We start from the raw sequence: 23,482 nt of genomic DNA on the forward strand, positions 1-23,482 counted from the left end.
GCAGGGATTGCAAACTATTACAGACTACAAAGGGAAGCACAGCCGCGAGCTGACCAGTGACACGAGCCTACCAGCCGAGCTAAATTACTTCTATGCTCGCTTCGAGGCAAGTAACACTAAAACATGCATGAGAGCATCAGCTGTTCTGGACGACTGTGTGATCACGCTCTCCATAGCCGATGTGAGTAAGATCTTTAAACAGGTCAACATTCACAAGGCCGCAGGGCCAGACTAATTACCAGGACGTGTACTCCGAGCATGCGCTGACCAACTGGCAAGTGTCTTCACTGACATTTTCAACCTCTCCCTGTCTGAGTCACCAACATGTTTCAAGCAGACCACCATAGTCCCTGTGCCCAAGAACACTAAGGTAACCTTCCTAAATGACTACCGACCCGAAGCGCTCACGTCTGTAGCCATTAGGTGCTTTGAAAGGCTGGTCATGGCTCACATCAACACCATTATCCCAGAAACCCTAGACCCACACCAATTTGCATACCGCCCCAACAGATCCACAGATGACGCAATCTCTATTCTGCCCTTTCACACCTGGACAAAAGGAACACCTATGTGAGAATGCTATTCATTGACTACAGCTGAGCGTTCAACACCATACTGTCTTCAAAGCTCATCACTAAGCTAAGGACCCTGGGACTAAACACCTCCCTCTGCAACTGGACTTCCTGACGGGCTGCCCCCAGGTGCAAAGGTAGGTAACAACACATCCGCCACGCTGATCTTCAACACGGGGGCCCCTCAGGGGTGCATGCTCAGTCCCCTCCTGTACTCCCTGTTCACTCATGACTGCATGGCCAGGCACGACTCCAACACCATCATTACGTTTGCCGGTGACAACAGTGGTGGGCCTGATCACTGACAACGACGAGACAGCCTATAGGCAGGAGGTCAGAGACCTGGCCGTGTGGTGCCAGGACAACAACCTCTCCCTCAACGTGATCAAGACAAAGGAGATGATTGTGGACTACAGGAAAAAGATGAGGACCGAGCACGCCCCCATTCTCATCGACGGGGCTGTAGTGGAGCAGGTTGAGATCTCAAGTTCCTTGGTGTCCACATCACCAATAAACTAACATGGTCCAAGCACACCAAGACAGTTGTGAAGAGGGCACGACAAAACCTATTTCCCCTCAGGAGACAAAAGATTTGGCATGGGTCCTCAGATCCACAAAAGGTTCTACAGCTGCACCATCGAGAGCATACTGACTGGTTGCATTACTGACTGGTTGCATCACTGCCTGGTATGGCAACTGCTCGGACTCCAACCGCAAGGCACTACAGAGGGTAGTCCATACGGCCCAGTAAATCACTGGGGCCAAGCTTGCTGCCATCCAGGACCTCTATACCAGGCGATGTAAATGACTCCAGCCACCCTAGTCAGACTTTTCTCTCTGCTACCGCACGGCAAGCGGTACCGGAGCACCAAGTCTAGGTCCAAGAGGCTTCTAAACAGCTTCTACCCTCAAGCCATAAGACTCCTGAACAGCTAATCAAATGGCTACCCGGATTATTTGCATTGCCCCACCCCCCTTACGCTGCTGCTACTCTCTGTTTATTATCTATGTATAGTCACTTTAATAACTCTACCTACATGTACATATTACCTCAACTAACAGGTGGCTCCGCACATTGACTCTGTACCGGTACCCCCTGTATATAGCCTCGCTATTGTTATTTTTACTGCTGCTCTTTAATTATTTCTTACTTTTATTTCGTATTATTTTATATTGTATTTGTGTGTGTGATTTTTTTTGGTATTCTTTCTTAAAACTGCATTGTTGGTTAAGGGCTTGTAAGTAAGCATTTCACTGTAAGGTCTACACCTGTTGTATTCGGCGCATGTGACAAATAAAATTTGATTTGATCTGCACTGCGCACTCCACTCTCCAGACACACTCCCTTGGTTTATGTTAACCCACTTCACCACGTTCAGCGTGTCGGCTGATCCAGCAGGACAAGCGTGCAGCACAAACACATAATCTCCCCCTCACCTCAGTCGGTCTGGCCTCAGGCACACAACACACACCAAAACATCAGTGTGACTGCTTTAGACGAGAATACAGGATATCTGCTGTAAGATTGCTAAGATATGAGATAGCGAGAACAGGAAAAATGGACCAGGATGTTGGGCTGATTGTGTGTCTGTTGAGGGGAATAGAAAGGCAGACAGAAGCCTTGGCCCAGTTGTTTTCACTGGAAGGCCTGTAACCATCGACTCAGTCTGGGGAAGCTTTTCCTCTCAGTGCTGGCCAGGACAGAGTAGCAAGGATGTGGGGGAGGGGGTGACACTTCCTGTCAACTTGTACAACCAGACTCCTGCAAGCCTCAAGGGTCAGCCCCGGGTCAAGACCTCAGAGAAGGGTCATCTATGTTATGACTTCGACTGGAAAGCCAGGTGGACTGCAAGCTTTTTGTGCCTCTATTGCTTTGCGTTCCTCACTTGTGACAAGCTGAAAACAAACTCGGGGTAACAGTCTCTCTCACACCAAACCAGGAAGCCAGCATAACCCCCTCCACCACGCAACAATGACAGGAAAGGTAAAGCTGTCAGAAGAGGAAGGAAGGTCCCTCTCAATGTGTCAAGAACAGATAACCAATGCCCTGCTTCCTCCCCGAGCCTGAACCGCCCTCACGTCATCCTACCATCTCCACCACCAACAGTCAATGGGGGGGGGGGGGGGGGGTCATTACGGCGTCTAACTATTCCCGGCCCAGAAAAGAACGAGACCTCCCTTAACCTGTCCTTCATTCTCACCCTCGATGGAAGGACGCTTGCAACCTGCAGTCTTACATACGGCCTCCACAAAGGCGGCTAATGGGGAGTATCACTCAAAAGGGCGGAGCAGGGCAAGTACTGTCAGTGTCGATATATATTATTTTTATAGAGCCGGACAGTGGCGTTCTTATCTGTGCCTTTGCAATGGGCTGTCGTTTGTCCAGCGGTCAGAAAGCAGGCCTTGTGACTGTGGTGGTGAGGGGGAGACTAACTGCCCTTGTGCCATTTAATGGTCGCCATTCATATGTGATGATGCCTCGGGCATGGAGTGCCTAGACAACAACTGAGGACTCTGTTCGTAAGGAGAATATTCAACACATGAAGTCACATGCAATTTAATGTTCACTTCACACACACAGAATAACATGCTGCGTGCTAGAAGGTGACATCACTGTGCAACACTGGTAGAACCGGTCATTGCCAAAACTTGTTGCTCAACAGTGGCTGTATAAAACCACAGGCTGTGATAAGGGAAATTCAGCCTCAGGTCTTTGTCTGGTCTTCCCCAGTCAATTTAGTAAGCAAAACTACCAGTCGGTGTCTGCTGAGAACAGACAGACAGTGTTTCGATCTGTTTGTTTGCTAGGGTGGTCCGAAAGGTATAGGCAGAAACACGAAGCGCACAGGTTTGGCAGAAGTAGGTCAGGATGTCATAGCAACAGGCAAACATAATTTCCACCCTGATCCGACAGCAGTGAGTCAGGAAAGCAATCACGGAGTTCCTGAGCCTACTTAAGTGTTTAGGCATTGATCGTCTTCAGAGTGCTGGGTGAGCAAGGGAGGAGGGAGAGGAGACCCAGTCCGGTCTGTCTGGGCCGTGGGGAGACCCAGTCCGGTCTGTCTGGGCCGTGGGGAGACCCAGTCCGGTCTGTCTGGGCCGTGGAGACCCAGAGCTGCGGAGGCTGGTCTGTCTGGGTGGTGGAGAGAGCCAGAACAGCAGAGGCTGGTCAGCAGAATGGGTAACCCAGGGTTAATGCAAACAGACAGGTCCCGTTACAGGCCTTTAATGTCAGCACTGGTCTTCAGATGAAAGATGAAATGTACCCCTCTGGCTGAATTACTGCCATCCGAGAGGAGAGAGAGAGAGGAGAAAACAGAGCGATAGAGTAGTAGAAAGAGGAGAGAGGAGAGGGAGGAGAAAACAGAGCGATAGAGTAGTAGAAAGAGGAGAGAGGAGAGGGAGGAGAAAACAGAGCGATAGAGTAGTAGAAAGAGGAGAGAGGAGAGAACAGAGCGATAGAGTAGTAGAAAGAGGAGAGAGGAGAGAGAGGAGAAAAGAGAGCGATAGAGTAGTAGAAAGAGGAGAGAGGAGAGGGAGGAGAAAACAGAGCGATAGAGTAGTAGAAAGAGGAGAGGGAGGAGGAAACAGAGCGATAGAGTAGTAGAAAGAGGAGAGAGAGGAGAAAACAGAGCGATAGAGTAGTAGAAAGAGGAGAGAGGAGAGAGAGGAGAAAACAGAGCGATAGAGTAGTAGAAAGAGGAGAGAGGAGAGAGAGGAGAAAACAGAGCGATAGAGTAGTAGAAAGAGGAGAGGGAGGAGGAAACAGAGCGATAGAGTAGTAGAAAGAGGAGAGAGGAGAAAACAGAGCGATAGAGTAGTGGAGAGAGGAGAGAGGAGAAAACAGAGCGATAGAGTAGTGGAGAGAGGAGAGGGAGGAGAAAACAGAGCGATAGAGTAGTAGAAAGAGGAGAGAGGAGAGGGAGGAGAAAACAGAGCGATAGAGTAGTAGAAAGAGGAGAGAACAGAGCGATAGAGTAGTAGAAAGAGGAGAGAGGAGAGGGAGGAGGAAACAGAGCGATAGAGTAGTAGAAAGAGGAGAGAGGAGAGGGAGGAGAAAACAGAGCGATAGAGTAGTAGAAAGAGGAGAGGGAGGAGGAAACAGAGCGATAGAGTAGTAGAAAGAGGAGAGAGAGGAGAAAACAGAGCGATAGAGTAGTAGAAAGAGGAGAGAGGAGAGAGAGGAGAAAACAGAGCGATAGAGTAGTAGAAAGAGGAGAGAGGAGAGAGAGGAGAAAACAGAGCGATAGAGTAGTAGAAAGAGGAGAGGGAGGAGGAAACAGAGCGATAGAGTAGTAGAAAGAGGAGAGAGGAGAAAACAGAGCGATAGAGTAGTGGAGAGAGGAGAGGGAGGAGAAAACAGAGCGATAGAGTAGTGGAGAGAGGAGAGGGAGGAGAAAACAGAGCGATAGAGTAGTAGAAAGAGGAGAGAGGAGAGGGAGGAGAAAACAGAGCGATAGAGTAGTAGAAAGAGGAGAGAACAGAGCGATAGAGTAGTAGAAAGAGGAGAGAGGAGAGGGAGGAGGAAACAGAGCGATAGAGTAGTAGAAAGAGGAGAGAGGAGAGGGAGGAGAAAACAGAGCGATAGAGTAGTAGAAAGAGGAGAGAGGGAGGAGAAAACAGAGCGATAGAGTAGTAGAAAGAGGAGAGAGGAGAGGGAGGAGAAAACAGAGCGATAGAGTAGTAGAAAGAGGAGAGAGGAGAGGGAGGAGGAAACAGAGCGATAGAGTAGTAGAAAGAGGAGAGAGGAGAGGGAGGAGGAAACAGAGCGATAGAGTAGTAGAAAGAGGAGAGAGGGAGGAGAAAACAGAGCGATAGAGTAGTAGAAATAGGAGAGAGGAGAAAACAGAGCGATAGAGTAGTAGAAAGAGGAGAGAGGAGAAAACAGAGCGATAGAGTAGTGGAGAGAGGAGAGGGAGGAGAAAACAGAGCGATAGAGTAGTGGAGAGAGGAGAGGGAGGAGAAAACAGAGCGATAGAGTAGTAGAAAGAGGAGAGAACAGAGCGATAGAGTAGTAGAAAGAGGAGAGAGGAGAGGGAGGAGGAAACAGAGCGATAGAGTAGTAGAAAGAGGAGAGAGGAGAGGGAGGAGAAAACAGAGCGATAGAGTAGTAGAAAGAGGAGAGAGGAGAGGGAGGAGAAAACAGAGCGATAGAGTAGTGGAGAGAGGAGAGGGAGGAGGAAACAGAGCGATAGAGTAGTAGAAAGAGGAGAGAGAGGAGAAAACAGAGCGATAGAGTAGTAGAAAGAGGAGAGAGGAGAGGGAGGAGGAAACAGAGCGATAGAGTAGTAGAAAGAGGAGAGAGGGAGGAGAAAACAGAGCGATAGAGTAGTAGAAAGAGGAGAGGAGAAAACAGAGCGATAGAGTAGTAGAAAGAGGAGAGAGGAGAAAACAGAGCGATAGAGTAGTGGAGAGAGGAGAGGGAGGAGAAAACAGAGCGATAGAGTAGTAGAAAGAGGAGAGAGGAGAGGGAGGAGAAAACAGAGCGATAGAGTAGTAGAAAGAGGAGAGAGGAGAGGGAGGAGGAAACAGAGCGATAGAGTAGTAGAAAGAGGAGAGAGGAGAGGGAGGAGAAAACAGAGCGATAGAGTAGTAGAAAGAGGAGAGCGTGCGCTAGCCATTAAGCATGCTGGACATGGGCAGACCGGAGAAGGCAGGCATGTTATGGACTCCCCCCGTGCCAACCTAAATGGGTTAAGACAGAGCCAAGGACATGGAGTCATTCACAATTCCCATGGGAAACTAGACACTGTTGTTAGTGTGTTTTGCACAGGAAGAAATCAGTTTAGCATTATGTTTAGCAAACATTCACACTACGCTTCTTTGGGGAGAGCAAATCATTTGCTGCATCATTTACCAGATCACAAAGGAACAAAATAAAAAGTAGGAGGAGAGTGAGGCACGTGGTGAGGGAAGGGGAGGAGCCTTACATTGAGTGTGTCAGACGATCATAAAAAAAAGGTTTGAGGAAAAGTTAGCGCCACCGACAGCTTCAACCGGTGTCAAGCACAATCCATGGTTTTTTGTTGTTGTCATTTAGCAGACGCTCTTATCCAGAGCGACTTACAGTTATTGAGTGCATACATTTTCATACCTTCACCCCCGAGGAGAAAATGAAGGTGGAGGGAGAAAAACAGGATGGATAAATGGATAGACTGAGCATCCGGAGGCTTCCAGGAGACCTGGAACAGCACAGTGAGTGGTCCACAGCTGCAGATTAGGGCCGCAGGACAATACCTCACCTGAATGTGACAGAACAGCTGGCGCCTCCGTACCTAGCCAGATGCCCAGACCGCTCTCACACTGAGAGGACACGGACACCTGCCTGCCACACACAGCGAGCGCATCGTATAGGCCGTCCCACTGTAATCTAATCCAACAACAGCAAAACGACACTTCGTAATCTTTACGGAGGGCCACTGCTTCGATCAGTCCCTACTTAGAGTGGATGCCGATGGTAGTGATATTGGTTTCAGCAGTGGGTTGTTAGCTCTACAAAACAAGGGGTCATTGAGTGGGACTGAGGACCACTGACCTTCCCCTCAGCCTGGGAGATGACTTAATTCAGAGAACATTTTCTCTTTATTGCCACCCATCTGGACCTTGCTCCCATTTCCTTTCAGTGCACACAATCAATTCTCTATGCCTAGAAACACACTTTCATAGAGCTTAGGTCTGGGCGGTATACCGTATTTCACTATATACCGGTATTGATGCATGGATCAGTTTTGGTTTTTACTTCACTAACGTTATTTCAGTGTTTGGTTATTTAAATGTGATACTTAACTCCGGCGCGTTTAATGTCCGTTTTTGTAGTTTACTCTGTTGAGTCGTCTTTCAGCCTCCTCCTGCTGCATGCCGCTTCCCACACCAAGCCCTGCCCCCCGTCACTCAAGGAGAGCGCAGTTGGTTCCTACCCTGTCAATAATTCCTCCCTGGCTTATTCATTCGTTGTCATGTCAAACAATATATTCAAGGTGCTGCCCACTACATTCCAACTATAGAATTAGAATAATAATTCTATTTTCCATGGTTTCAACAGTTCACCAATTAACTAGACCTAGATTTTTTGACCATTTCATGCAGCCCTGTATGGCACAGTTGGAAATGAAAGTGCAGGAAATGCAGAATTTATTTTTAAAAATGCAGAATTTTGTTTGAAGATGGATTGAACAGTATTAAACAATCAGAATGGAAAAAGACCAATTGAAATGACGTATAATTTATGTGTTGCCACCCTAGGGTCATGCACTACTCAAAGCATATTTAGAACTTTGATTATTCAAAAACATAAAATACCATCAAATACAATCACAAATGTGAAAGATATTGTGATATGATATTTTGGCCATATTTCCCGGCCCTAATAGAGACAGACTTCCCATTCTTTTCCCACTGGGAATGTTTATGCTTTCATTTTTGTGCAATGTGTTAAAGGCTCTTTTCTTTCCCCAATTAAAACGAAATCGCACAAAACAACCATTGTGTTTGCTTGTAATCTATTCATAAACCGCAAACTGATAACACAGTCGGGCTAATCCTTCAGGCAAACAGACTAGTAGCAAAATAGCTGAACAAATACAGTCATTCAAACAACATCCATTTTTACTGATTACTTCGCTACTTGAGTAATCTCTCTCAGCTCCCTCTATATGCTGCTTTCCACAGACCTAGTCCCGCCCCGTCACTCAAGGAGCGCATTTGTTGTTCCTCAACCACGAAACACTTCAGTCTGCATGGTCAATGCAGCACATGCTACAATTTTGATGACAACAATGCTGTTTTCACTTTGCTTCTTATTAATATAAATCCACTGGTGTTCTATAATTACACTATTAGTTTGTGTTTCTTACATCTGCAAACAGCTAGTTTGTCTTTTCTTAGGAAGTTGGGCCTAAATTTGTTAGCTGCTAATGCTAATCGCTAGCTAATAAATGTACTGAGTCAGAGCAAATGTAATTAGCTATACAGCCTGATAATATCAGTGGTGGAAACCTAAAATCAGCATGTTTGTGCAACAGTATCAAAGAGGAACACGCGAAGCAAGAATATGTTAACTACATGAAGTAGCTAAGAACAAGCCTTCAATGTAGCCAAAGATTATAGGGTCCCCAAGGAAACACTTATCAACCCTTTTTGTTCCTACCCTGGTCACAATAACTCCTCCCTGGCATTTTCATTCGTTGTCATGTCAAACACTGTATTCAGTGCCAACTATTATACTCTAACTACAGAATAATCATTCTATATCCCAAAAATATATACAAAATGCATTTTATAAAATATTGAATTTGTCCTTTCCTACTATCGCCCATAGAAACGCATTGAATAACACATTTATAAATGTCAAGTCAAAAAATAAATTATACCGAATAAGGTTTTGAAGTGTCTGTCCTTTTCATGATAAGACCAATTTTTGGGATGTCTCCTGGTCTGATGAACAGCGCTGTAGCTCTGCCACTTTCCACTGCAGATGCGGAACGCCGACATAGGCGGATTGAGATGCAGCCCATGCAAAAAAACAGATAACTTTAACTTCAACTGACAAATTTAGATGGGGATTTTTATGTTGCATTAATAGAGTTAAGGATTAAAAACCCCTTTCATCTGAGCGCAGGTCTGCACTCACTGTCAGGGTGAAACAACTAGGCAGAGGCTTACAGATTGAGAGAGCTATGCCGCAGTCGCACTCAACCGCCAAGGTGAAATCAGTCATTGTTTAAAAGTCGACACACTTCCTCAGATAGACCAATAGAACAGAGGATGTTAACATGTAGCCGTGTGGCAAAGAGCATCCTTTGCAGGGGGAAATGGATGAAACAGGCTGAGCCTTGGGGTCTGAATGGCAGTCTGTCACGAGAATTTCTCTCTCTAATCATTACTCAAGCTTTTTATAATTCCCAGAGGGTGTAAGGCTCTGGTTTAATAATGAATTAAAACAAATTCTCCAGTCTGCAAGACATCTTCAGCATTTTTATTCATGAGAGCTCTGGCGCTAAAAACACACACCCATTTTAAATGCCTTCACACAAAGGAACTTTGCTCCGCCCACCTTTAAGCAGCCTGTGACTTTCCACAGTATGGAATGGTTAAGTTTGACAGTTTCTAGGTTTCCTTTCTCCTGGAATGTTTGTCTCAGCAGTTTCTAACCCCCTTCCCTGTTAGTGGGTTTATTGTGGGCTCTGCAGGATTTCAGTCCTTCACGGCGTAGTGTGTTACCAATTGTTTTCTTGGTGACTACGGTCCCAGCTGCCTTGTGATCAATGACAAGATCCTCCTGTGTAGTTCTGGGCTGATTCCTCACCGTTCTCATGATCATTGCAACTCCACGAGGTGAGGTCTTGCATGGAGCCCCAGGCCAAGGTAGATTGACAGTTCTTTTGTGTTTCTTCCATTTGCGAATAATCGCACCAACTGTTGTCACCTTCTCACCAAGCTGCTTGGCGATGGTCTTGTAGCCCATTCCAGCCTTGTGTAGGTCTACAATCTTGTCCCTGACATCCTTGGAGAGCTCTTTGGTCTTGGCCATGGTGGAGAGTTTGGAATCTGATTGATTGATTGATTTATTTATTGCTTCTGTGGACAGGTGTCTTTTATACAGGTAACAAGCTGAGATTAGGAGCACTCCCTTTAAGAGAGTGTGCTCCTAATCTCAGCTCGTTACCTGTATTAAAGACACCTGGGAGCCAGAAATCTTTCTGATTGAGAGGGGGTCAAATACTTATTTCCCTCATTAAAATGCAAATCGATTTATAACATTTTTGACATGCGTTTTTCTATATTTTTTGTTGTTGTTATTCTGTCTCTCACTGTTCAAATAAACCTACCATTAAAATGATAGACTGATCATGTCTTTGTCAGTGGGCAAACATACAAAATCAGCAGGGGATCAAATACTTTTTCCCCTCACTGTATACAGGCCCATCTGAAGTTTACCAATGAACATCTGAATGATTCAGAGGAGAACTGGGTGAAAGTGTTGTGGTCAGATGAGACCAAAATCGAGCTCTTTGGCATCAACACAACTCGCCATGTTTGGAGGAGGAGGAATGCTGCCTATGACCCCAAGAACACCATCCCCACCGTCAAACATGGAGGTGGAAACATTATGCTTTGGGGGTGTTTTTCTGCTAAGGGGACAGGACAACTTCACCGCATCAAAGGGACGATGGACGGGGCCATGTACCGTCAAATCTTGGGCGAGAACCTCCTTCCCTCAGCCAGGGCATTGAAAATGGGTCGTGGATGGGTATTCCAGCATGACAATGACCCTGAGGGTATTCTAGTACTAACTGTTCCAAAAATATCAAGTTCCTCCTGCATGATATTCACAAGCCAGATCTGACTCGCCGCCAGTTAATAGAACAGATCAGATTGAGTTCAAATTCAAAAAGAGTAGGTATGTGGGGGGGGGGGGGGGGGGGAACACTGTTAGAGGTTAAGCGCACGCCAAGTTAGCCTAAATTCCTCAGCTAGCCACTAGCCTTTGCTATTCCTCTCAGAAGAGAGGAAAGCATGCAGGCAGAGAGAACCAGCATTCAGCTCGTTGTGGAAAACAAAGACGAACATGGGAAACGCTGACAAATAATGCAGTGACTCCCATGGAGTCTAATTGTTCCGCCCCATCTGCAGTGACAGCCAGCCCTGAGACTCAAATGACTCGCACTACAGAGAGCAAAAACAACTGAGACAGAGAGAGAGAATAGAATAAAGGGAAACTGTTGGAAGGAGGAGGGGGGGGAGGGGGCTATTCGAAACAGTCAATTGCAAGGGGGTGAGGCCTAATCCTCATTGCTGTGGAATGTGTGTGTGGAGGGCGAATCAAATAAACAGGCATCTAGTCTCAGGTGGCCTCTTACAACTCACATTCAAATTAGTCACAGGAAACGGGAGAAGAGAGACAGACGCACCTCGCTGAGAAACAACAAATTACACAGCAAAAGGGACACAAAGGAGCAGAGCTTTTGGGCTTTGTTTTTCAGCCATTTTATAAAGCTTATGAAACAGGCTGGTGTCCTCGTCTTTCCCACAGTCTAAACCAAACAACTTCGGCAGCCCTTTCCTGCCTGAAATGGGTGTTACTTCCTTTGGTTAGGCATGTTTCTCACATCCCAAAAATGGAGGGGGAGAAAAGGGGTAGGTCGAAGTATAGGGAGGATGAGGTTCCCAAGCCAAAAAATCCCAAAGATAAACAAAAGAGCCAATAGAGCTGTTGTGACAGAACTATTACAAGATCGCCAAACTTTGTCATATCCTGTCACGCCATGCATCATTTATTCTCCAGACTCTCGAGAGAACGACTAAACTGAACAACAGTGCGCAAAACCATTGTGCAGCATACATTTTGTAGCTTATCGAAATTAAAAAGTAGAAGGGGAAAAAGGGAGTTTGTAACCAGCCAAACGCAGAGGGGTGGCAAGCAAAACCAGACAACTGGGGCAGAGGTTGTGCCCAGCACTCGCGGGATTGTGGCCCGAGATAACGGTGCAGGCAGGGCCTGTCAGAGGATGACTTTATCAGCTGCACCAGGCCGTGGGCCAGAAGCCTGGCTGATCTCAAAGACACCAGCATGCAGGCATCAGATAGAGTCAGAGAGCGAGAGAAAGAGAGAGCATCCGAGCCTGGGACATCCTCTGGCCGCCCAATTTATTACCCACAGAGAGCACAGGGAGGGAGAGAGTCAGGCCCAGGGAGGGAGAGACTGAGGAGAGAGTCAGGCCCCGGGAGGGAGAGACTGAGGAGTGAGTCAGACCCGCAACTCAGCTTTAAAACTGGCTCAGTAAAGCAGGTCTTGTTAATTAAATTCCAGCTTATAAATAGTGCCTTGGGAGGGAAGCAGAGGCAGGGGTGTGGAGGGGAGGGGGACAGAGAGACGCATAACAGCTTTCAGCCTGCACAACAACCATGCCCTGAGCCCCCTCCCCTCTCTCTCTCCTCCTATAGTCTCTCCATTCGAGAGCTCAGGTCTTTCAAAGCCCCAGGCGCCATCTTACTTTGCGAGCAGCACTCAATCTTGTTAGATGGCAAATTGATTGTGTGTCAAAGGTTAGTGCAGGTCTCTGCCCTGCGGGGCGCTCGTGAAGGGTCACCCTACGGCGGCGCTCGCAAAAGGTCACCCTACGGCAGGAAATTAACTAGTAACAGGCAGAGTTGAGACCGATGGAGAGAGAGCTATGGAGAGAACTTTAGACTTTTCTTCTGTAATCTTTATTAAAAGACCAACTCTAAACCCTGACGCTCTCCCAGGGGCTTGGCACAGATTCCCTTCTCTAAACAGTGACAAATCGCAAGGAAGCGTCCGATTAAACCTAACACCGGCAATAAACAGTAAACAAAAAAAACCTATCCATTACGAGGAATCGGTGCCATGCACAACCTGCAGCATTCTGCTCTAACACGTTTGTGGTGTTGACTTAAGTAACAAACAAAACAGGGCTAAAATGGAAATTGTAAGGAGAGGGCTTTTGAACAAAACAGATCAGGATTAACAGAGTAAAAAGTCAGGGTGTTGACATCCAAAGAGGACTCTATATACAGTGGGGGGAAAAAAGTATTTAGTCAGCCACCAATTGTGCAAGTTCTCCCACTTAAGAAGATGAGAGAGGCCTGTAATTTTCATCATAGGTACACGTCAACTATGACAGACAAATTGAGAATTTTTTCCCCAGAAAATCACATTGTAGGATTTTTTATGAATTTATTTGCAAATTATGGTGGAAAATAAGTATTTGGTCAATAACAAAAGTTTCTCAATACTTTGTTATATACCGTTTGTTGGCAATGACACAGGTCAAACGTTTTCTGTAAGTCTTCACAAGGTTTTCACACACTGTTGCTGGTATTTTGGCCCATTCCTCCATGCAGATCTCCTCTAGAGCAGTGATGTTTTGGGGCTGTCGCTGGGCAACACGGATTTCAACTCCCTCCAAAGATTTTCTATGGGGTTGAGATCTGGAGACTGGCCAGGCCACTCCAGGACCTTGAAATGCTTCTTACGAAGCCACTCCTTCGTTGCCCGGGCGGTGTGTTTGGGATCATTGTCATGCTGAAAGACCCAGCCACGTTTCATCTTCAATGCCCTTGCTGATGGAAGGAGGTTTTCACTCAAAATCTCATGATACATGGCCCCATTCATTCTTTCCTTTACACGGATCAGTCGTCCTGGTCCCTTTGCAGAAAAACAGCCCCAAAGCATGAAGTTTCCACCCCCATGCTTCACAGCAGGTATGGTGTTCTTTGGATGCAACTCAGCATTCTTTGTCCTCCAAACACGACGAGTTGAGTTTTTACCAAAAAGTTATATTTTGGTTTCATCTGACCATATGACATTCTCCCAATCCTCTTCTGGATCATCCAAATGCACTCTAGCAAACTTCAGACGGGCCTGTACATGTACTGGCTTAAGCAGGGGGACACGTCTGGCACTGCAGGATTTGAGTCCCTGGCGGCGTAGTGTGTTACTGATGGTAGGCTTTGTTACTTTGGTCCCAGCTCTCTGCAGGTCATTCACTAGGTCCCCCCGTGTGGTTCTGGGATTTTTGCTCACCGTTCTTGTGATCATTTTGACCCCACGGGGTGAGATCTTGCGTGGAGCCCCAGATCGAGGGAGATTATCAGTGGTCTTGTATGTCTTCCATTTCCTAATAATTGCTCCCACAGTTGATTTCTTCAAACCAAGCTGCTTACCTATTGCAGATTCAGTCTTCCCAGCCTGGTGCAGGTCTACAATTTTGTTTCTGGTGTCCTTTGACAGCTCTTTGGTCTTGGCCATAGTGGAGTTTGGAGTGTGACTGTTTGAGGTTGTGGACAGGTGTCTTTTATACTGATAACAAGTTCAAACAGGTGCCATTAATACAGGTAACGAGTGGAGGACAGAGGAGCCTCTTAAAGAAGAAGTTACAGGTCTGTGAGAGCCAGAAATCTTGCTTGTTTGTAGGTGACCAAATACTTATTTTCCACCATAATTTGCTAATAAATTCATTAAAAATCCTACAATGTGATTTTCTGGATTTTTTTTCCTCAATTTGTCTCTCATAGTTGACGTGTACCTATGATGAAAATTACAGGCCTCTCTCATCTTTTTAAGTGGGAGAACTTGCACAATTGGTGGCTGACTAAATACTTTTTTCTCCACACTGTACATAGTCTGATACTAGTCCATACTGATTTACAGCTCTTACTCTCTCTCTAAATCAATTGCCTGTACTTCAACAGCCTTCTAAAATGTTATAACATCTCCTGCCAACAGAAAATATAGCAGTTTGCTTGTTGGCATGTCAACTGCCAATTGAGAGAGAGAAAAAAAACACACGGCCGTCACCTCGGAAAGATGAACAACTGCTGCGCATGGGATTTTCAAAAGCGCCTGCCCACCAAAGTGACCTTGAGAGGCTCAACACTCACCAGCAATATAATAACCTAGGCTACACGCATGCATCTCGGTACCGAGCTAAGCCAGGGAACTGGGAGCAGTTGTTTCACTCGGGGTCACAGGGGTTAATGCTCATGGTGTTGGCTTTCCCCTCAACATTTAAACAGCTGCGCACACACCAAGTTGAAGGCGAGGGAACACGTGTGTGTTAGCGATGCGCGGGTTGATCCATTACCCGCAGTCCTGGCGGAGTGGGGCGGGCGGGTTTAGGGTCATGAAATATTGTGGGTTGAACAAAGAGAAAAAAATTACTTTAAAAAAATCCATAAATGTATAACTCTTGTGCAATTTATATCTATAGGCTACGTTTAGGTTTTTCTTTCATTCTTTTAGGCTATCTGACATTAATGTATAGGCCTAAGCTTTAGGGCCTAACTGTACGCACGCCAAATAGCCTACAGTACATGTCAACCGCCAAATGCTTTTGAGAAAGGGCAGAAAAACTTAACTTTGATCCACGGAGGCAAACAGGACAATGTCAGAGTTTAATTCAATAAGAGAGAAGCTGCGAAATGGAGAGTTTAAAATAAAGAGAAAGGAGGGCCAGAAAAGTAATGTTTGGGAAAGATTTGTCGAAATGGTAAACGAGGATGATAGCCGTACCTGCTATGTTATGTGTGATGATTGTGAGGCGCTATATAAATTTGACAGTCACAAGACGGGACTTCAAACAGGCCTATGGCACATCAAGGGAACTGTAGCCTAATGTTCAGATGGGTTAAATGGAAACTGAAATCTGGACACTGACTGTAGGTATATAACCTCCCACATAGCCTTAATATTAACTCATGCAGAATTAAGCATTTCTTGCAGTGAAATTATACACCAAATGCAGGCCACATTTTTTCTCGGAAAGAGGAGAAATAGGATTTATTTATTTCAGCATCTTGAGAGAATGCGAATGCGCAGTTAAATACTGTCTGTAGAGGTGCTGTCTTTATCAGCATCATAAAAGCTGATAGTATTTCAACCACATAAAATATGCATCCAAGCCGAACTGAAATCTTATCAGAAACATGTTGGGTCATTTTCAGAGCTTTCTATTTCCTACAACCGGTCAAACTGAGGAAACGTGGAATTTTGCACAGAAAATATATTTCCCCTTTTTTTGCTATTGCATTTTCTCACCGGTCCCTAAACGTCTTTGCTCCACAAAAGCAGCAGAGATGACAGAACTTCACCGGATGTCAACTAGATTGAAGCATTCAAAGATTCTTTGACAGGAGGCACAGGATTCTTTTTGCCTGATTTATATACGTCTCTGCTCATAATTTCCAAAATTTTTGTAAAGTTATTTGTTAGACAACTTGTCTATAATTCAGTACGTGCAGCTTCACTTCTGTCATACGTTGTCCTAGAAGACTAAATAAACCTGTGCCCATGTTCTATATTAGCAGGTTAGGGTCGGGTGTGGACCTCAGATTTTCACATATAGTCGGGCGGTTGCGTCTGGGTTATTAGCAATTGCGGGCGCGGGTGAAAAAACGGCTGACCCTTGCACCACTAGTGTGTGTGCAGGGAATGTGTGTCCTATTCATGCAGTACAGCTGTTGGCAGGGCTATGAAGGAGAGACAACCGGGAGAGAATCTTGACTTCCTTTCCCCTCCCCTCTCGACTTTGCTTCAGCTGCCCGTTTAGACAGAGGAGAGGGCATATTGCGGTGTGGTCAAGGTACATTTCTCTCTGTGTGCGAGATATGGAGAAGTTTGTGTTCTTAAAACACCTGTGAGTAAATGAGGATTCTCACTATGAGCACCTTAACATGTGCTTCTATCTACACGCTGAGTATTTCTCCCCAAAGAGTCTTGAGTAAAACGATGCTGCTGAAATATTGACAATAAAAAGTATCATTGTCTTTGTTTAAGGGTATTTCCTTCTCTTCCTTGGCCAAGTCTGGTTGTCATTCAGTCACTAATCAGTAGGCACCAGGGTCACCTTTACTAACTATAGACAGGTTGGATTCCTATGGTGCCACTTACTATGCAACCAAACTAGAATCTTGAGTTTTAAGCTACTTCCTGGATAAATCTCCTAATGCTTCGATGGAACCAAAAATGATTGACACGGCAACGCTAGAGGTTAAATAAACAAAATCACTGCAGTTTGCAAGCTTTTGTCCCCGACAGAAGTCACAACGAGCTGCAATGTTTACCCTAGCTGCCGACTGAAACCGCAGTCGACATTTGCATAACCTGAACGGCACACAAATATACCTCACAACTAGCTTCCCGCTGTGATTAATGCTTCTCACTGCACTTAGGTGAGGTTTGCACTCAATTTCAGGAATGCACATTTACAGGGTGTGCTTTGATGGGGGTGGGCTCATACCGGCAAGCTCAAGTCCAAAAGAGTAAGCAAACGGCTTTAGCCAAGAGCCTCTTGCACTGGGGGGTTGTTTTCCTCACACACAGACACCCACTAAACATTAGGCAGAGGGGTAAAGTTTGGGCGACTGCTGTAGTAACCCCAGTAAACAGTGGAGCTGTGTGGATGGAGAGAGCAGAAGGCAGCATGTGAATTGTGAAACCTCATGTGCAGCCAGGGAAGAGGGGCCCAGGATCTGGCCCAGACATGGTCTCTTAAAAACACCCCCACACTGAGTGAAAAGCACAGGATGGTGCAACCACATCGGGCTGCCAGCTAAGTGTGCACCATGGCCAGGCTTCCAAAGCTGCCTGGGTAAACAGATTCAGTGTGAGAGAGAGAGGCACACTGTGGAGCCTGATCCATTCTCCTCTTTGTCTGGGGGGGGGGGGGGGGGGGGGGCAGGTAGGCAGGATGAAGACAGGGGAGGGAGCCCATAGTTTCCTGTGTCTCCCCGGAAGGAAAGGGTTGTGTAGAGCTTGTTGCAGGGTAATCATTTTAGGAATGTTTAACTGGATAAGTAGAGGTTGAGAGTTTATCTAAACTAGCCTTTATGGGAGACTGGAGCAAACAAAACTTGTTTTACAAGAGGTGACACAGTACTCCTTTGTTTTCACTGGTTAGCAAAAATGTGCCCACAGTGAGACATCAGATAAGCATTTGACTTGGTGACACAGTTGGTTCTATATTTGGCATGAAACTCAGGGTCACAGATGCAATATTTTTCCCGTCCTTTTTGCATGAATTAGAATACACTAAATATACAGCTAAAAGTCTTTAATTCCAGAAAAGTGACTGAATGTCAGCTGCCCACATCAGAGCTAAGGACAGGACAGTGAGGGGGAAGTGGCGCTCTCTAGTGTTACCTAATCAATTACATAAACCACACTACCGTTATGAATTCTACATTGTGTATAATAGAGTTATATAAACTATAAATCTTAAGTGGCATACTAGAAAACGATCCTGCGACAACAACGACGCTGAGACTGGCCCCGACACAGACTGCATAGGTAGACAAAAACACGACTACATCAAATGAAGACAAAGCTACACAATTCCTGCATAATCATCCGCGATATTTCTTACGCGCTTAATGTATGTTTTAGAACGTAATTTATCTGCAAAAAACGTTGGCGCTGGACATCTTTGCAAGGCAAACAACTCCACTGCCCCATTGTTTCAAAATCCGAAAGGCAACAGCCGGGGCACATTCCGATGTTGTGAAATTCCATCAGATTCTGATAAGCCAATACTGTACGTTATGGAAACGAGCTGCTCAGGAGTGAATACAGCCAGATAACTATATTACAGCCAGATATATTGTTGTGTTTGTTAGGAAGCTTCATGTTTGATTACATGGTTATACTAGTTTGCTACCAATCCTGTTCAGTTGAATTCGTGGACCCTGGAAACAATACATCCTCTTTAGAACATAAACTCTCACATTCACTTATATCATACTTGACAGGCTAAAGCCGAAACTACAATTTAATTGTACAAGTCTGGCTATTAACCAGTTTCTTCCTGCAACTGGGATTAATAGTAGCTAGATAAGAAAATGTATAGTTTATCGGTCCTGGCTAGCTAGTTAGCAGGCAAAAAAAAAAACTTTTCACTTCGTCAAGTCAGAGAACAAAAGGACATGCAAACTACAAAGAAATCCTTGCGGTTTGGTGGTGGGAAATAAATATCCTTGTTGAATGGTGCAATGGTTTAATTTCCTCGCAGTTCTCACTTTGTAAAGTTAAAAGAAGAAGTTGTGTTGCGCTTTGTGATAATGTAGCTCGCTAGCAAGCTAGCTATGTTAGCTAGGTAGCTACCATGCATGCGCTCTTCTATGCAGCAAGCATGCCCACCGAGCCCTAGGGAGAGTGCCGTAGTCACCCCTTCCCTCCCAACTACCCCATTTCTCCAGACGGCGTTTTACCTTCATCGAGAAGCCGCTCAAGGTGTGTAAAGATACCGCACAGATTTGGCAAACTGGTCATCAGCTTCTTTTCATTTAACAATTGCATCAAATAGTCGGGACTCGGCCTCGGTCTCTCCTTCACTTCGATCTCTCCGACCATCATCTTTGCGTCTAGAGTGCGAGCGAGCCTCCAACAGAATCCTTTTTTATGAAAAGAAAACAAATCTTAAAGAAAAACTTGCAGATCAAATCCTTCGTTCCTCCCACGTTTCGATTGCTGTAGTTAGACGACCCTCTGAACAAAATCAAATTTTATTTGTTGTTAGAGCGGAGAGGAAAAAATAAGCACTATCTCCTCCCAAAGAGTTGATCACCGTGTACTCTCCTCTACTCCGCGCGCAGGGACGTTCCGCTCCACCACTGTTAAAGCCAGCGAGTATTCGCCCAAAGCTTTTGTCCCCTCTTCGCCTATTGGTCAGAAGCCCTTTCAAGGGACTGGTGATATCACCAATAAGCACAAGGTATTGCACCATGAGGGCGCTGAAGTGCCAATAGGTGATCTACAGAGATTAGAACCAATTGTGGACAGTACAGTGAAAGTGTATTTACAGATTTCATACACAGGTTGTATTGGGCTTTAAAAATGATATTTCAGTCGTTGCGGAGAAATCAAAAGCATAGAGGACTTTGGAAACATTGCAAACAGCATGAACAACTAGTTTATGGCTAACTAGTTTATGGCATATGAAGACCAGTAGGAGGTAAAGGAACATGGGGAAATTCTCCCTGTCATCACTTAGGTAATGACTCAATTTTAAATTTGATGGAGATAATTATATTCAATATTATGGTGTACCCCCCGCACCTCTCCTTGCATCTTACATTTACATTTTAGTAATTTAGCAGACACTCTTATCCAGAGCGACTTACAGTTTAGTGAATGAATACATTTTTCATACTGGCCCCCCGTGGGAAACGAACCCACAACCCTGGCGTTGCAAGCGCCATGCTCTACCAACTGAGTGATATGATATAAATATGATATAAATAGGATCGTAAATATTGGACAACCAATAGTTGAGTTATTAGTTGTGTGACCAAAATAGACAAACATCATTAAGTTTAATTCTCATACAGCATGTTAAAATAACTCTGTTTCCGCTTTGGATTAATTGATCAACGTGACAATAATCAGTACAGGCCTAGGCTATTTTAACAAGCCTTTCCATATCCATTGAGGATTAACTCAATTCAGATTATCAATAGTCCACACAATGGAGCCACCCACCTGGGTCGTTCCTTAATTGAAATGAAACCTTGTCATGTTCTAAATTTGGCAGCTGTTGTCGACTGGTGTGGGGCCGCCTAAATCTGAGAATTTGACCTTGGCCCCTATTCAATTGGTTCCCTAGTCTCTCTGCCTTTGTGGAAAATAGTCCCTCTGCTTCGGCATATGAATACTAACCAGCTGCACTGTGACCTCTGCATTAGCCGTCATGTGTCAGCCCTCAGTGATGCACTTCAGGACTTCACTGGTGTGACTCAAACAGGAGATTGGCTACAGCACACATTCTTTAAGATAACAACAAGGAACAACATACCTGATGCCAGGATCGTTCAAAGCAGGAAGGGAGATGTGCTATGGTTGCCCATAGAAATAGAATTACATTATATTATTCATATAATTCTATTTCTATGTCGTTGCCTTACAAACCCGGCAAAACACTATTTGGTTGTAATAGCTGTCCCTCACACTAAGCTACTACATTTAGCCATCTCGAGCTGCGGTACGTCAAACAAGACAACAGAGTATAAATATCATTAACACAGACATATCAGATCTCAATACATTTCTCCACATGGTTTTGTTGTCACCCGTCAGAGAAAAAAGCCTTCAACATGCAATTTACGCCTGGGGGTATGTTATGTGTAGGTAGCTTAGTGGTTAAGAGCGTTATACCAGTAACTGAAAGGTTGCAGGTTCTAATCCCCGAGCCGACTAGGTGAAAAATCTGTCGATGTGCTCTTGAGCAAGGCACTTAACCCTAATTGCTCCTGTAAGTCGCTCTGGATAAGAGCGTCTACTAAAATGTAATGTGTGCCCCCTCACTTCCAATTACTAAAGCACTGGTGTGAATGTATGAAACACTCGCAGTGAAAACACATCACAAATGTCTGGATTTTTCCTTTTGAAGGATTGATAACTGAATCAGGTTCATTTTAGTTCAAGGAGAGAGAACCCACTGGGCAGAGTAGAAGGAATAAATGAGGAAGAGGGAAAAAATAAACCGTTATTTTACGTGGCTCAGAGATAGCTAAATTGTTGATGGTGTTTGATTTATATTTCCCATATTCACCCCTCCCTTCTTTGAATAGCTAAATTGTTCATGGTGTTTGCTTTATGTTTCCCATATTCACTCCAATTAGTATGATATGTTATGTTTCGTATGGTATGTATTAATTTGTGGATGTCCATCATCCATTTCGTATGATATGTTACGAATTCCAATTCCAATTTTATGTTACGAATTGCAATTTGTACAATATGTTATGAATTTTCAAAACGTATGATATGTTACGAATTCCCATTTGTTGGTGCTAACGTTAGCTAGGTGACTAGGCGGTTAACACTAAAGTTAGCTAAATGACTAATGTTAGCTAGGCTAGGGGTTAGGGTTAGGATTAGTAATTATGTTAAAGGGTTAGGTTAGGGTTAGAATAAGAGTTAGCTAACATGCTAAGTAGTTGCAAAGTAGCAACAAAAATTGTAAGTAGTTGCTAATTAGCTAAAATGCTAAAGTTGTCCATGATGAGATTCGTACACGCAACCTTTGGGTTGCTAGACGTTCGTGTTATACATTAAACATCGTTTTTGCATGAAATAACCTTTGTCTTATGTAACCACACCAAATGTAATATATCATTCTAATTTGGAGCGCCATATTTACATTTACTATGTTTTGTCTAGTCTATGAGACACGGCTGAATGATGTTCTGAACAGTTCTGGCATCAAAAAGATCTGGCATCTATTTCAAGCTTTGGAAATGGGTTTAGTTCTTATCTCCATCAGCGCGCATGGTAATTTGTACCTTGCGCCTGGCTTTGTTTCTGAGTTGGGTCACGTGGTCGTGGTGTGTGTGTGTGTGTGAGAGAGTGAAAGAGAGTGTGTGTCTTGACAGCACCTCCAACCCCTGTGTTTTTTTAATAACACAGACTCCATTCAACAATTAATCCAATTAAGAGTGTTCCAGATTATTTTGTGAACATGCGTTTAGCCCCTTTTGAAGAGGGCGTCTTAACGGCAGTGCTATGAGAGACCCCTGAGATCCTAACAGGAAACTAGAGACAAAGGGCAACTGTTCCTGGCCTCACGGGCCACAGGCTAGTCAGGGAAATTATTATATTATAAATAGGTTGAGATAACATTGTTGTAACGTTCTCTATCACAGCAGTAGTGATGTTGGAGTCCAAATACCCTTATAACACACATAGCACAAAAGGCATGAAACAAAACCCAGTTTCCCAGCTATACTACCGTGTAACTACCGGCAAACATGCTGTCTGAATCTGGGTCAATTACAGACAAATGCAGAGAAGAGAGCGAGAGGGTCAAATAGAAAAGAGAGAGGTAAGCACATTGTTTGAGAGGCTGGCGGCGGGTGAAACAAGGCATACTTTAAATAACACATAAACCCCCCCCGCCCCGTTTGCCCTCAGAACAGCCCAATTGGTCGGGGCATGTCCTCTACAAGGTGTCAAGCATTCCACAGGGATGTTGGCCAATGTAGACTCCAATGCTTCCCACAGTTGTGTCAAGTTGGCTGGATGTCCTTTGGGTGGTGGACCATTCTACACAGGGGAAACTTTTGAGTGTGAAAAACCCAGCAGCATTGCAGATCTTGACAAACCGGTGCGCCTGGCACCTACTTCCATACCCCGTTCAAAGGCACTTAAATCTCGTCTTGCCCATTCACCCTCTGAATGGCACACATACACAATCCATGTCTCAATTGTCTCAAGGATTAAAAATCCTTCTTTAACCTGTCTCCTCCCCTTCATCTACACTGATTGAAGTGGATTTAACAGGTGACATCAATAAGGGATCATAGCTTTCACCTGGATTCAACTGGTCAATCTGTGTCATGGAAAGAACAGGTGTTCTTAATGTTTTGTATACTCAGTTTATAATTAGTGTGTGTCA

At 44.9% G+C, this 23,482-nt stretch overlaps 1 protein-coding gene across 3 annotated transcripts in view; it reads right to left on the bottom strand.

Annotated features, from left to right (window-relative positions):
• Positions 1 to 19,685, bottom strand: part of LOC311146054 (protein quaking-A-like) — a 101,309-nt gene extending 81,624 nt beyond the window's left edge. For all 3 annotated transcript variants that reach the window (XM_084182513.1, XM_084182514.1, XM_084182512.1), the window contains exon 1: positions 19,299 to 19,685. In XM_084182513.1, the coding sequence (XP_084038639.1) occupies positions 19,299 to 19,443 (145 nt within the window). In that variant the 5' untranslated portion in view covers positions 19,444 to 19,685. The remainder of the gene's footprint in view (positions 1 to 19,298) is intronic.
• Between the last annotated feature and the right edge of the window lie 3,797 nt (positions 19,686 to 23,482).

The sequence above is a fragment of the Coregonus lavaretus genome (genome assembly GCF_964263955.1).
Source record: "Coregonus lavaretus genome assembly, chromosome: 18".
NCBI lineage: Eukaryota > Metazoa > Chordata > Actinopteri > Salmoniformes > Salmonidae > Coregonus > Coregonus lavaretus.